The 16,147-nt window shown below is 40.4% G+C and overlaps 1 protein-coding gene across 6 annotated transcripts in view; it reads right to left on the bottom strand.

Annotated features, from left to right (window-relative positions):
* FGD4 (FYVE, RhoGEF and PH domain containing 4) overlaps positions 1-16,147 on the bottom strand; it is a 110,986-nt gene that overhangs the window by 45,286 nt on the left and 49,553 nt on the right. For 2 of the 6 annotated variants that reach the window (XM_044433960.1, XM_044433963.1), the window contains exon 3: positions 6,621-6,765. The exons of the other annotated variants lie outside the window; for them this stretch is intronic. In XM_044433960.1, coding sequence (XP_044289895.1) covers positions 6,621-6,684 — 64 coding nt within the window. In that variant the 5' untranslated portion in view covers positions 6,685-6,765. The remainder of the gene's footprint in view (positions 1-6,620; positions 6,766-16,147) is intronic. 6 annotated transcript variants of the gene reach the window in all.

The raw sequence follows: 16,147 nt of genomic DNA, 5'->3' as shown, positions 1-16,147 counted from the left end.
ACTAAACACAATTAAAACTATACCCCTCCATATGTTAGAGAAATATGCCAAAGGCCAATTGATACATTGCTTGAAACATAATGGGGATGGAAACCCAGCACTAATATAGCCACTGAAGGACTTAATCATTAATAAATCTTCAAGACTGATAGCTCAATTTTAGTCTCAACTGTAATGTGTATCTTCTGCATTAATGCACAGCCTCCTTCATTAACTAGTTTGTATGAATATTTTGCAGTAATATGAAATACATCACTCCAAGCAATACTTGCCAAACTAACACAGTGTGCCATAAATGTCCTAGCATACAAATTGCATTTTTGCAATTCAGTAGGTGTCTCTTGGAGAAACTGTTAACACAAAAACATTTAAACGACATGTATGGATCCTCCGGTAGAAGCTTCTAGATTGCTACATTGCCAGCGGCTTCCTACACTGAATTGTAAGAGTGCGACAAATATTTACAAAGTGAAGAGCTAAAATGATAGTAATAATCATCCTTTAAGCAAGTGTCTGAACTTGCCCAACTATCAGACAAGCACTCTCAACATGAAGACAGGACTGGATATAATTCCCTGCAGTGTGCATGCTTTACAGTGCTTGTTGCTATGAAATGGCTCTTAATTGGGGTTCAGGGCTAGAATGGTTTTGGGATTATAAAGAAAACTTGAAGATCTCCAGGAAAAAAAACTGCCAGTAGATAAAAGAACAAATATCTTGGGTGCCATTTAGTTTCTACAAGACATATTTAATGGAAATGCTAGTTTTTGTAAAAGTGGCTGAAATACATCTGTGCCCATTGCCACAGAAAGGACCCTATTTATAGCACGGTGGACAAAATTCATCCAAGGCTTTGAGTACAATGGAGCAGACATATGCTCTCCATTTTTAGTAAACTGTACCACTGTTCCAGTCCCTTATGGAACCTAGGTTATCCACACTCACTTATAACAGCTTCTTTTCATCTACAGCTTTCAAGTCTTGTTGAATGCAGGTGGTGTGGAGAAGTGGTGGCAAGGAGAGAATGGTCTAGTTGCTTTCCACCAACCACCCTTACTTTTGCACAGCCTTTGTTAGAGATAAGCATTTAATACATACAAAGGATTTTAGCCTCTCAACTGCAGCAATATAGTTTTGTGGTTCCACACTTCTTCAAACAATAGAAATATTTAGGGCTAGCTACTACTATAAATTTAGCTTCTTTGTGAACAGTACTGGAACCCTGTGATACTGATGCTTAACCATACAACATGTGCAAAGTGTGCACATGTGGAATGGATGAGGTAGAGAGAAGTCAAATACCCAGACATAAAGTGCTACATTTTAAAGCTGCCTCAGTTCCCCTAAAGCAAAAAGAAACTGGTTCACAACTTCATTGTAAAGTCTTCATGCAATCCAACTACAATTCAGACTTTGTCTCTTTTCCTGATTCAAATCAAAACTTCCAGACCTCTCAATTCAACCCTGGCGATTTTTTAAGGCAGCTGGTATTTGAAGGTTATCATGGAAATTACATGGAATTAGAGGAAATAGATAGGAAGATCTGTGACTGAAATTTATCAGTTTTGAGAGGACTCCAAACACACACCACTTTTGTTTGATTTTTTGTGTAAATCTGGAAAAATTATTGAGGGATATTAACTGACAAGAATTATTTTCAACATGCATGTTTTAAATGTTACATGCTCCATCTTGACCCCCATTTTCTACAAATTTTTTAAAATAAGGTAGCTGATTATCACAGGCTATTTTCGAATTATACACATCTGCTTCTGGACTTTTTCACCTATTCCAACATGTTTCCGCTGGTTTTTATATCTTTTAATAGTCATTGAAGAAATAACTTTATATTCTTTGTAAAATTATCCTCCAGTTTTCGTAGCACACTTGAGATCAACATTATTTTAATATCCCACTGCCCTTTCCTGGTGAAGAGAATGTAGTGTCCATAAATACTGTAACCTAGCACAAGCTGTAACTAATTGTCTCAGGGTCCAGTAAGTATGGTGGTTGTTACCTGCACAAAGTATTTTCAGGTAAAAAATTATTAACATTACATTTTTATTTCCAGTTACAGACATCATTTCCCCATTTTGAGGAACAGTATTTTAAGTTTATTTATTTACAACATTTATATGTTGTTCCACATCCAAACAAATTATGGAGTGGTAAACAATAAAAGATAAAAAGAGCATCAAAACCATGACTGGTCAATCAAAGAAGCCTTCTTTAAATTAATGTTTTCTTGAATGTGTCATTTATTTTTGAAATAAAGATGTTTTCAAAAGGCATTGAAAGCAATACAGTGTTGATGCCTGTCTGACCTCCAGGGACAGGACATTCCACTGAAAGTGAGTCATGATTCTGAGGACTTTTCTCCAGTGCGTTCCAGGTAGCACCACAAAGATGATGAGCTCAGTAACTAGGCAGGTTGATAAGAGTGAAGGCATTCTCTCAAATAGTCCCAAATTGTTGGTGGCTTTATGCATTAGTACCAAAGCTTAAGCCTGGCCCTGTAAGTGAATAAGCAGCCACTCCAATTTCCTCAGCAAAGGAACTGCATATGGAAGAGGGCAGCTCCTGATGACAGCCAAGCTGCTAAATTCTGAGCTATCTCCAGCTTCTGAACTAGCCTTCAGGACAGTCCCACAAAATGCATTGCAGTAATCTGATCTTGAGTTTTTAGAGCCTGTATCGCTGTGACTAAACTGTCCCTGCCTAGGAGAAGCTGCAACTAGTGAACCAGCTGAAGTAGTAAAGGAGACTCTGAACCACCATGATTATGTGGGCCTCTAACAACAATCGTAAGATCTAGGTGTTGCCCAAGACTAAAACGTGATCGTTCAAAAGAAGTGTTTACGACCCCATCCAGAACAGGTAAAGAGCTCCTCAGATTTGGTAACTGCTTAACCACAGAACTTCTGTCCTGCCAGGATTCAGCTTCAGTTTACTTACCCTCACCCAGCCCATCACTTTGTCTAGGCACTGTTCTAGGACTTGCACAGCCTCATCTGATCCCTATGCCAAATAGAGAAAGAGCTGTATGTCATCACATACTAGTGACTTTTGGCTCCGAATCCCCTAATGACAGTTTCCAGTGGATTTATACAGATATTAAACAATGTTGGAGACAAGACGGTTCTCTATGGAGCCCCACAGTTCAACAGGACAAGGGGTTGAGAAATAGTTACCAAATGTTATTCTTTGAAATTAACATCATAGGTAAGAACGGAGCCTCCAAAGCCTAGCCTACACAGTTAACCCAGAATACTGCAGCTGGTTCTATCAAAAACTGATGAAAAAGTGACCAGGATTAGTAGGCTTATACTCCTTCTATCCCTTTCCTGATAAAGGTCATCCATCAGGACAACCAAGGTTGATTCAGTACCATAAGCAAATTGAAACTCATTCTAGAAGGGCCTAGATAATCAGTGTCTGCAGATAATTCAGATAATCCAAGAGTGTCTGCAGTTGCTCCATTTACAACCTTCTACCTACCTTCCATAAAAAGGGGTATTTGAGATTGGGCAGTAGTTGTCAGGTGTCATTGGTTCCAGAGTTGGGTTCTTTAGGTTGCCCTAATGTCATTTCCTTCTGTTTTTTAATAATGTGTTTTGTGGTAATGTATTTGCTTTAGCTTGCATTAGATTTGGGGAAGTCTTTCTGACTAGTGGAGTGTCATGAAAGTGCTGTTTAAATACAGTAAAACAGCTTTGCTGTAAAACATTTCTTCTTATCTAAAGAATAAAATTACACTGCTGTGGGAACATGTTTGAGATGGTATATAAAGCATAGTAATAGTATTTAGTATAGCAGACATCACCATCATCCTTTAAAAATATCAGAATACATTTAAGTTAATAAAAGTGACTGGTAAGTTGGTCAGTCTTTTAACCTTCCGGTGTTTTGTGAGCTTCAGCATCTTTCTGTGGTATCCTGTTTCTAAAAATAATAACTCAGTGGTTCCAGTAAATTTCCCTGCCAATAAAGATCATTTGCTTTCATTTCTAATTACTTTTTAGAACTAGGCAAGTATTACTTTATGAATTACTTGCTTATGTGCAGTATCTTGCCAGGAAGACTAGAAATGATGTTTATAGTATATTGCAATTCTATGTAAACATTCAAAAAGATTTTAAAAGCCTGAACCTGATTCTTCTAAAGAAGGGGTGCTAGAACCTCACATCAGTTTCAGAATTATTCTTTGCTGTTTTTCAACAGGAGAGATCACAAATTGGAATTTAGTGCTAAAGCTATTTAGCTAATCATAAAAACATGGTCCAGATATGATGCAGGTAAATAGAACTCTTGCTTTGCTCTGTCACATGTCTGTGACAATCCCCCTATACAGCATTGTGTATTTTATACCACATTTTTCCTGCCTATAGAAGAAAAACAATTAATTTACTGTGTTCACAGGAAGTATGTGAAGTCCTTGTGAAGCAAGATATTTCTCATTTTTTACTTGACTGGGATTCTTTGTGAATGGCCTCATGGGTCTAGTTCAAGCCAGGAGAAAGTCCTGCTCTATGTCTGTTAAATCCATCAGGATAGCAGTCAGAATTATAGTAGCTCAAGACACCCCTGCCATGCAAGTCACGTTTTATTGGATATATATTTTTATTGCTTGGATTGTTTTAATGCATTTGATTTTGATTGTTTTACTGTATTGATTGTGAGCCATCCCGAGATGCCTCACATGCGAGATGGCATACAAGTTTTATATATGCACAGAGACCACAACAATGAATGATAATGCCCCTTGGTTCAAGACACAAAGACAGGTTTGATTTTAATTAATGATGTTCAAGTCAGATCTGGTTCAACATCATGGGGCAACTTAAGGGAGGTGTGTGGGGGGGAGTTATTCACTGGCTCATAATTATTTGCACAAGTGGGCTTTCTTCTGGGATATGAACACATTCTCATACTGTTACTTGGGATTATAACGCAGGGAGTGAATTTCCTGGCCAATTATAAGAAGCTCTTTCTCTTTCCTTATCATGGAAACAGGAACAGGCCAGAAAAGAATAATCAGATGCATACAGATTGTATTAGTTCTAAACTGAGATCCTCCCAAATAGTGAAGTGCAACTAAAAAATAGTCACAACAGTAGGGATACTAAAAATTGCCTGGTTGTATGACGACTCAGTTTCCTACCATTTCTGCAAAATTGTGTATTCTAGATCAAACTGCTTGGTGTGCATATCAACAAGTGTTGTCCAGAAGAGGTTTGCTTTGTTTAATTTTTAACTTCAACAGATTGTCAGCAGTTGAGGAGTTCTGTAAATTACAACCTCATTTTTTAAATCCTAGTAACTTTAAGCAACAAATTTTCAACAAGATGAAAAAGTGAACAAATATACTAGATTTTGAAATGGCTAGCATAACCAGCCAATATCTGCAAGCCCTCTGAATTGGATCAATTATTCCTGATGCAGGGATACAGTAGAATTACCTGCCTCCTAAAGGCAGCATGGCCAGATCAGTGATTCATGCAGAAACAAATGTGGCAGTAAAATAAAAGATATTATATGTGATAAGATTTGATGATCCTGAAGGGAAATTAGTGATTTGGATAGATAACAGAGGAGGAAGAGACATGCTACATATTAGTTCCAGATACAGTATTTTCTCAAGATTCAGCAGAAGTGGTGTTGTACCATATTAACATGTTGCAAACCATATTAACTTTTTCTTAGCTAATCTGCATGGGCCAAAGGTCCATAAACTCCTCCACCATTAATTTATGCACATAATGTCTGCACGTTGTATGCATGCACGCAGAAAGGAACATAAAAGAACAGATATGTAAGCCTCTTTTTCAGGTTACTGAACATTTATATAACCTAATTTATAAGCAAATTAGGTTTCCATTGACTTTTTTCCACTTAGATATGACTGCATATAGAAATAGAGCACTTAAGATGCTAATCCTACAGAGTGATATCTGTGACTCCTTATGGAAGGTGAGGGATCGTTTCAAAAAATCTTAACTGCCAGCTATAACAAATTAATGATGTTTCAGCCCATATTCAATCCAAGCATACTTTTCTATGTAGATATTCACATACTGCACATATTTATAGATACTGCAACACAGCAAATACTGTTGCTGCACTGCATGTGTAAGCTTTTTCAAGAAAAACTGCTTCTCGGCAATACATTCCAAAAGATTCCCTTTCACAGAAAAGAGATGGAAATGGTATCTCACATACTGTCACAAATGATTTATAAGAAGCAAAAATAGGAGTGATTCAATTGTAAACCAGAGAATCCCAGGCTGTCAGCTCAAGAAGGAAACGGGAAAGAGAGATCACTCAGCATAACAGCCAAATCAAGAAAACTTCCACACAATTTAAAGTAACAGAAGAAATTTAAAAGCAATATGCAGTCATTTTGCATAATGTATTGACCAGACATTTTGCTTGCTAAACTAGATGAAACAAAGGGGTGAGGTACAGCATTCCAGAAGCATTACAAAACATTTTTGAAGGTTATACTGTCATTAATTCGGGTATGCTCAGAAGTATGAAAAGCATATGCATACAAAGGAAAGCTGGATCGGGAGAACTTTGCTAAGTCAAGTAAACAAAAGCAGCAGCATGAAACCATTTACCTGGATCAGACGACATGGTAGCCATGTATTTAGAGACACACATCAATCTAGCGCTATTGTGCATACGAAGAATTGATGTTGCAATAGAAAGATGATCATATGATTGGCTCACATAATCTTCAGCTGCAAGCGTTGCCGATCAGACCTAGGAGGAGCTCTAAACTCAGTACCCACTCAAAGTTTACAGTTCAAGAACGTCACAACCAGCCTGCCCAGCCCCCTGAGGCATGCCTATTTTTGTACTACACTTCAGTAAGCATGTGAGCAAGCAAGAAGCTAGGGGGTGGTCACAGATTTCATTAATGGTTAAGAGGAAAAGTAAATTATGTAACTTTGCAAAAAGTTGGAAAAAGTGCAGGGGAGAATGACAAGGTTGTTTTCCTTTTATCTGTTTTAGCAAACTGTAAACTAGTAGAGAAAGTCACGGCAGCTTCAGGATTAAATGATGCAATGTGGTCAGCTGTGATATTTTCCCCCGCCTAACATTATGAGTACTACCTTTTACATTTTCAGTGCTATTTCTATTTTGTGTTTGTCAAAATGATCAAACATTTCTTTCTACCTTATTTGAGAGGAAAATAAAAATCTCAGAGTGGAATGCCACCAGTTCTGGTCCTTAAAAAAACTAACTTTTGGCAGTCATATCATGCCCCCCCCCACCCACCCACCGTGCCTTCATTCTAAAACAAGTTCATCTGACCTGCCTGGTAAGGATAGCTTCTCCAGAAGTAAAAGCAGCAGTTCATACCTGTGGTAACATTACTGACTGTTGAAGTTCTCTAAATAGTGGCAATAACATGCAAACTGGATATAAACAATTAATCTTGTAATGACCCCAAACCCTAACAGGATTGTTTTTATTCAAGGCTCCAGCCAGCCTGGAACCACAGCTTTGCAGGGTCACTTGGAGTTGCTTGCAGAGAGGTTTCAGCAGAAGGGGAAGTTGTACTATACTCATTTCTAACCCACTCTCCTAAAACCTTCCCCTGCTCTCAAAAACTTTTCTCCACAAGGTTTTCTGAGAGCAATTATGAAACCAAAGTAACAGCTCCAAAAAGGGGCTAAGAAAAGGGAATGGCCTTAAGAGCTCTCCTTTCTAGAATATCAGGAAAGCAAAAAAAGGGAGAGAGCAGGTAGGTCTCACAAGTCCCACTTGGGAAGCAGAAGATGCACAAGTCAGGTGGCAGCACTGATCTCACAATGCCCTCCAAAGCCCAACTCAGGACTTGAGATGGTGCATGTAGCAGACACTGGCTTGTCTCTCCGGGCTTTAACTGGTATGGTACCCATGGGTGCTTCACCAATTGAGTTTAGGGACCTGTGGGCAGGGGGCAGCATATTCAGCTGGGTTTCGAGAAGGAGTCACATGGGACAGAAATAGGTTACTGATCCATTCCGCTTGTCTAAGCAAGGAGGATGGCTTGTTCTTAGTACAGGCAACAGTGGGTGGGATCCAGCTGCTTAGCCTCACTCCCTTGAGAGGAAATACAGTCAAGTGGCTGGTTCTTAGCACCTGAATGCCCTTGAGCAGGCAGAATGCAGTGCACCTCAGTGGTTTCCCTCAGCATCAGCGGGACTGTGGGAGAAGCTAATGACAGCCCCACAAAGTGCCAGAGCTCCTTATTTGGGGGGGGGAGGGGGCACTCTGATCATAGGGCTCTCTAGCCTTATAACTTGATGGGCGATTTTCTAAACCCAATTACAAGGCTCAAGGCTAGTTGGGGGTGATTTTTAAGTAACCACAGAGTGGCATATGAACCACTTCTTGGAAATAAGCCACCCTGGGCTTAAAATTATGCCCCCTCCTCCCATTTCCAAGAAATAGTCCGAAACAGTGGGGCCCTGAGATACCTCCTCTCCCCCTCTTATTTATTTATAAAATTTTTATGCTGTTCAATTACTTGTGTTTCTGGACAGCTTACAGCATAAATTGACAACCCACTCTGGCTGCAAGTTAATAAAATACAACAATAAAATTCCATATTAAAACATATTAAAATATTGATTAAATAAAAAGATCTTAACCTGGTGCCAAAAACCATATAATGATGGCGCCAGGCGGACCTTTCTCCCTCAGTCCCCTTATCAGTATCTCAGAAGACACCATGGGAACACCAAGATAAAAAAAGAATAATGAGGGTGCCCCAAAGTCCCCAAGTAGGTCTTGGGGGGGGGGGCAGCTGTCAGAAGCTCTCTGCTGCTGAACCTATTGGGAATGGATGAGGCAGTTATTCTTGGCATGCTTTCCAAAGTCAGGGTTGCACTGATTCTTCACATGAGGATGCTGACAGCTGAGAAGTGAAGAGTGTGGGAAATGAGAGGGCAGAGGAGGAAGCAGTTGTCTCAAGGCCATGGTGCTCAGACAGACCATGGGAACTGAAAGGTTTTGGACAAGGAAGGGGAACAAAGGAAAGTAAGTCGATAAGCCCTTGACCTGTCTGGTCCCCAATTCCCAGTTCTAGAAGGTTAGCCCTCCTCCAGAGGCGTCTGAGGAGTGTTTTTGGAAGTAGTTTCTAGTTTGGGTTGAAGCTATCACCCTGTTTATGATTAAAGACTAGTATTCCAGTGACTGTAGCTTGTGAATTGGCAATAAAGAGCTATTTTGGAAACTGTCTGTTGTTTTGGAAGCTTATTACGGGGAAAACGACAGATCCTGGAAAATTCCTTGGCAATTCCTCTCTGCGGTGATCAGCAGCAACAGGGACAAGATGCATTCTGCTTAGCTTAGCCTCTTCTTGAAAAAGCCAAGCAGAAAGGCAAAGGGCATATTCTACTGGGTTTTCTCTCCTCACCCACAATGATCAAAGGTGATGGGTTCTTCTGGGCCTCCTCCCAAGGACATTAAGGACGACATGGATTATTCCAGCCACCACTGCTGTGAATCTAGGGGGTACTCTAGGGAAGACCCAGGAGAATGTACTGTTCCTGAATGTCACCAACTCGAGGTCTGAGTGAGGCCTGAGGAGTGCAACAGTACGAAAAGCAATGACAGCTGCCCTAAGTCATCTAAGCAGCCAGACGTTCTGCCTCTCTTATCAACCAGCTCTGCAGGCTTCACCTCTCTTTGTGTTGTCAAGGTTCTGATGATAATGACAGGCTGGGGTGGCTATGATACCTTTTAACAAGCTATGATTTGTTGGTGTGGCCTCATAGCCACAAAAAAGTCATCTCACAAGGGAAGTGCCAGGTTTGGATGATAGCCACTGTGACTTTGATGCCTGAGTGGCTTAGCATATTGCTCAAACCAAATTAATCAAAAAAGGAGACACAAGTCTGGTTTACATAGAACATGAAACCATTATAGGTGAATTTTTTTACATGGCTTCTCAATGCAGCAGCACCCACCATTTTAAATAATCAGGGCAGAAATCCTAATTTTCTCATCCCCTACCTCAGCACCTTTGAAACTCTTTCATTCATGTAAGACAAAATTCACCTCTGTCCTCAGCCAGATTACTAAACTATTTTATTTCAAAAAATGTACATTGATGTGTCAATGTACTTATCAATTTAATCCACCATTCCAGTGCTTCTCTTGCAAGCAGACAGTTTAAAAAAGAACGACTGCTTCCAGTCTACTGAAGTAATAATGCCAGTGCATTATCTTCTTATCTCCTGTAGACACCAACCACCTTCAGGTCACCACTTTCACTAATCACTTCCATTTTCTGCTTGTCTCTTCCCTATATTGGTCTCTGTTTTTAACGTACATGAGACTTATAGAACACTGAGTGAGATCCACTACAAACACCTGAATTTCAAAACAGAGCAGAGACTGATAATCATATGCAAATTCAAGGCAGGCAAGTGAGGCAAAATGCTAACAACATGCTAATATCAAGGCAAATCAGTAAAATTCCTAGTAGCAAACATTCTCTCTGGCATACTCACATAGGACCTTTTTCTAAATATCAATGCATTATTCTCTGGGCTCCTTTTGATATATCTCTAAAGAGAGCACTGAGAAGAGATAAGGAAGAATGGGAGTGGCACTAGTGAGAACATAATGATCACAAATAGTTCTCCACTCTTGTCAAGCAGCTCCCTGTTCCCAACAAACCTCAATAAAAGTGCCCTGCTGGGTTTGAACAGCACAACAAACTACCACAAACAAGTCTTCTACAAACCAGAGGTTCTAAGGGAGACTTATTTGCAAATACCAACCCACAATCACCCAACAAAACCACATTAAAAGTGTCACCCAGCAACCATCCATGATAACAATCCACCATGGCTCAGCATGATGTGCAAAGCAAGTCAGAGAAACACATTTAGGCTGTGTATGCTTTTTAGGGGGTACTGCTGGTTTTTATTCCCTATAGATCAGATGTGGGAGAAAATAACTTTAGCTTTAGTTAGATTGTTAAAGTTGTACCTCCACCTATAGGCAACTTGTGTATTTGTAAGTGAGCGCAAATATTAAACAATGCCACAGGCCTCCAGTGATCTCTATCCAAAGGAGACTAAAGCTAGGTAAGCACTGGAATGCTGGAACTTGTCACCTCTCAAGAACTGAGTTAACAATATGATTAATTTTGGGTCTTTTCAGCCTGGAAAAGAGGAGACTCCAAGGGGACCTGTTGGTGATATACAGGTATGTGAGGGGGTGTCACACGGAGGTAGGTAGAGACCTGCTCTTCCATGCAGAGGAAAGTAGGATACACTCCAACAGAGCCAAGCTCAAGGAACCACGATTCAATTTGGATGCCAGGAAGTACTTCCTGACAGTTAGGACCCCGAGGGTGTGGAATGGGCTTCCATGGCAGGTGGTTGAGGCCCCATCGGTGAGGGTGTTCAAGCATAGGCTAGACATGAACATGGTAGGCATGTCGAGACCGGAGCCAGCTAGAATCGGGGGTCAGACTAGATGGCCTGGGAGGCCCCTTCTGACTTGCTCTGTTTCTACGTTTCTATGAAATCAAAGAGTGATTATTTCAAATAAAACTAAAACTAAGCAGCTTCTTGTAGGATACAACAAAAACATTAAATGAAGAGGCACAACCATATACCTGCTTCATACCATAGGAAAAAGGCATTTCAGATGTTTTTATAAAATCATGACATATTTACAGAGAGAAATAAAGTCTTCTGTGAATGTTGCAACAGTTTAATGTGAAAACAAGTGCACACAATTAAAAACTTGTCTACTATTGCTAGAAACCCCAGTTTCCTGAAAAGACTGTTAAGAGATCAGCTGCTTTATCCAAGGATGATTTAAAAGATAAAAGGATACATGAGAGATTAAGGGAGATACAGTACAGACTATCTCATTAATTGAATCCAAAGGTCTACAACTGATTTTGTACTTAGCAGTCTTATTCTAACTGAGGTCACTGGTAACTATAAAGAAAACTGATCAAGTCCCTAGAACAAAAACCACGTGAGAAATTCCTGCAGTTCTATATTGCAACACTAAGTGAGCATCTTCATATTATGAAGAGGTCCATGCAGTGATTTGGAACTGTCAGTGTCATACAATGAACCAGAAGAGATAGTAATATCATTCCACTGTGGGTGGTGCACTGATGACTTTAAAACTCCACCTAGGAATAGCTTCAGTTTTATTTATTGAAACTTAAATATTTATCAAAAATGAAATAAGCTCCATATTCTCTTCTATTACCACATAAACAGTTCAGTTTCTCAGGTTTCTGTCATGTTGATTTCTCCTACAAATACTCATGTTCAGTAAAGTCGACAGCCCTTTTCCCTATGTTATCTACAGCAAGATGACTTTTTGAACCCAACTCTATTACTGGAATGACGTTTATGGAAAGACCTAGGAGCAAAATGAGGGCTGCTGTCTACATTCCCCAAATATTTGTTGGCCAAGAGTCTACACTTTTCAGCTCACTTAGTCACCCATGGAAACTTATACCTGTTGTCGCTGTTGGTCACGAAGTCGTGTCCCACCCATCGCGACCTTATACCTACAATCTGATTAAAACTCCAAAACTGCAATATTTTAGGGTTGAATAAATAGGCATTGTCTGTTTCTTGTTTAAATAAAACATTCAAAATAAATTAGAAGTTTCTGGGTTTCTCTACATTTAGGGACTGGAAAACTTTCTTGAAGTGTGGAGGGCAGATGTTTGGATGAGAGGTTCTAATACTTACAGTAATATACAAGGTGGTACAATAACTTTCCCCCTTCTTTTACATTTTATTATTCCTGTTCAGCCTTAGCTGCATGACCAACAGCTCAGCTCGGCCCAGTCCAGTTTGTGTGTGCTTTGAAAAGTGAAGCGAAACACTATTGGAAGCAAAGGCTGCATATTAACTGCCAAGTCATGGTCAAGGTTTTGTTATTAAAATGGAAAGTCCTAAGGGACTCAGGACCCTGTGGACCAATATCGCCATATACAGCTAGCCAACAGCTAAGATCTTCAGAGGGAGCCATTTTGCATCCAAGAGAACATTGCCATGTAATATTTTGAAAGCAGGCCTACTCAGTAGTGCCATCCGTCCTCTGGAATGTTCTCCCCCATATGGTTTGGCGTGCTGATAATACAGTATATTATAAACACCTTCTGAAAATGTACTTTTCAAACATGTTCCCCCCTGCTTTATCATCTTGATGCTGCTCTGATTTGCTGTCCCTTTTTATTCTTTCTTTTACCTTTGTTTATGCAAGCTGAATTTTAAAGTGTTATAATGTGTTTTTAATATTTGATAGGCAAACCACTAGCAAATTTTATCATATTTAATCCCAATCCCTTTTCCATCTGTGTTGCGTCTATTAGATTGTAAGCTCAAGGACAGGAACTGAAAGATTAATATTAACCTTTCAGCTAAGGAGCAGTGTAAAATGCTGTAAATATACAAGCATGCCTACTACACCACCACCATTCCCAGGGGCATTGAATGGGAAAAGGTGTTTGAATCCTCTTTCCCCACACAATGTCTGCAAGCAACAGTACCCAATGATGGGGATTCTGTTGGTGTACTGTCCACTCCACAGCCCAACAGTCTCCATATCTGAGCTGACAGAGATTATCTCAGCTGTGATGTTGAGGTTCCCCAGATTGCTGATTCTGGGGAATTTGAACAGCCAAAGTTACTGCAGGCCCGGTTTTGGCACAGAAGCAGCTTTGGTCACCCTGTCTGATGACCCATAATGGGAGAAAGATGGGGGAATGCAACCCTGTTGGTACTCCTGGACCTCTTGGCAGCTTTTGATATCATCCTCCATAATATCCTTCTGGAGCAACTGTGGGAGAGAGGGGCAATGGTCTGCAATGATTCCACTCCTACTTGGATGACAAGCTCTAAAAGGCAGTGCATGGGGATATTGCTCTGCCCCTGGGATTCACCATTATGGGTTGCTCAGGAGTCAGTCTTGTCCCCCATGCTATTCAACATCTACATGAAATCACTGAATGAGGTCATCTGATGCTTTAGAGTGCACTATCATCACTATGGTGATAACACACATCTCTGTCTCTCCTTTTTCATCTTCAGCAGGTTAGACTGTGGATGTGCTTTAACCAGTGCCTGGCTGAAACATGAACTGGATAAGGGCTAACAAATGGAAACTTAATCCAGAAATGGTGATTCTTCTGATGAGATGGAAGGGATTCAACTTGTTCTAGATGGGGTTGCACTCCTCTTCAAGGAGCAGGTTCATGGCTTGGAGGTGCGCCTTCAGCCATCTTTCTCACTTGAGGCCTAGGTGGCTTCAGTGGCTGGTGGCCCAGCTATGTCACTATCTGAACAGAGATAGCTTTCTATCAGTAATCTATGCACTGGTAATCTCTAAACTAAATTACTGCAATGCATTCTGTGTGGGTCTGCCCTTGAAGACTGTTCCGAAGCTGCAGCTCATGCAAAATGTGGCAGCCAGACTAATAACAGGGATCAGGTAGTCTGAACATATAACACCAATTCTGGCCCATTCACACTGGCTGCTTATATGCTTCCAAGCCCAATTCAAAGTGCCAATTTTAACTTATAAAGCCCAACACAGCTTGTGACCACAATACCCCATGGGATGTCTCTCCTGACCACCAGACAGTATGATTAAGCTCTGTGGCCTGCCTCTGCCTGCCACCTCCAAGGGAGATTTGATTGGTGGCAACAAGAAGGGCCTTTTCAGTGGAGGCTCCCCAGTTATGAAATGAGCTCCCCATTGAGGCCTGCCTAGTACCAACCTTGTAATGTTTTCAGCACCAGGTTAAGACTGTCCTTTGCCACAGGGCATGCAATTAGTTTACTGGGGCTTTGTTAGTTGTTTAATCAGGTTACAAGATTTATCTTGAGTTACTGGAACTGTATATGTGTTAGAAATGTGCTTTTAAATTTCATGAATTTCATAACATTTTTACAATGTTTTTATACTGTGGTGTATTTTAGATTGTATTTTAAAGGACTGTCATAAACCAACCAGAAAGCTTTGGCTGTTTGGCTATAGAAGTTAAATAAATGTGTTGTTGTTGTTAGGTGTGAAGTTGTGTCCGACCCATCACAACCCCATGGACAACATTCCTCCAGGCCTTCCTGTCCTCCACCATCCCCCAGAGTCCACTCAAGCTCACACCAACTGCTTCAGTGACTCCATCTAACCACCTCATTCTCTGCTGTCCCCTTCTTCTTTTTACCATCTATTGTTCCCAGCATTAGACTCTTCTTCAGGGAGTCCTTCCTTCTCATTAGGTGGCCAAAGTATTTGAGTTTCATCTTCGGTATCTGGCCTTCTGAAGAGCAGTCAGGATTGATCTCCCCTAGGACTGACTGGTTTGATCGCCTTGCTGCCCAAGGGACTCACAGGAGTCTCCGCCAGGACCACAACTGAAAGACCTCAATTCTTCGGCGCTCAGCCTTCCTTATGGTCCAACTTTCACAGCCATACATCGCAACTGGGAAAACCATAGCCTTGACTACACGCACTTGTCAGCATACTAAAAAGCAGAGACATTTATTTATTTATTTATTTATTTATTTATTTATTTATTAAAACATTTTTATGCCACCCCATTCGCCGAAGACTCGGGGCAGCTTACAACAAATAAGTTAAATAACATTTTAAAATATATACATTAAAATAAATTACAAATATACAATATAAAATAAGCCGCCCTGGCCAGAAAAATTCAATAATATTAACATTTAAAATGCTGCTTGAATAAAAAGGTCTTCGCCTGCTATCCCTGCTATCTAGATTTGCCATAGCTTTCCTCCCCAGGAGCAAGCATCTTTTAATTTCTTGGCTGCAGTTCCCATCTGTGGTGATCTTGGAGCCTAGGAAAATAAAATCTGTCACTACCTCCATTTTTTTAAGCCAAAATTTTGCAATCAAAAGGTCATGATCTGAGTCACAGTCAGCTCCTGGTCTAGTTTTTCCTGACTGTATAGAGCTTCTCCATCTTTGGCTGCAGAGCACATAGTCAATCTGATTGCTGTGTTGACTGTCTGGTGATGTCCATGTGTAGAGTCGTCTCTTGGGTTGTTGGAAAAGAGTGTTTGCTATGACCATCGTATTCTCTTGGCAAAATTCTACCAGCCTGTGCCCTGCTTCATTTTGTACTCCA

The sequence above is a fragment of the Varanus komodoensis genome, unplaced genomic scaffold, assembly GCF_004798865.1.
Source record: "Varanus komodoensis strain SLA01 unplaced genomic scaffold, ASM479886v1 scaffold27, whole genome shotgun sequence".
In the NCBI taxonomy this organism is placed as follows: Eukaryota; Metazoa; Chordata; class Lepidosauria; order Squamata; family Varanidae; genus Varanus; species Varanus komodoensis.
Note: the sequence above shows the minus strand (reverse complement) of the source record. Positions and strands in the feature narration are given on the sequence as shown.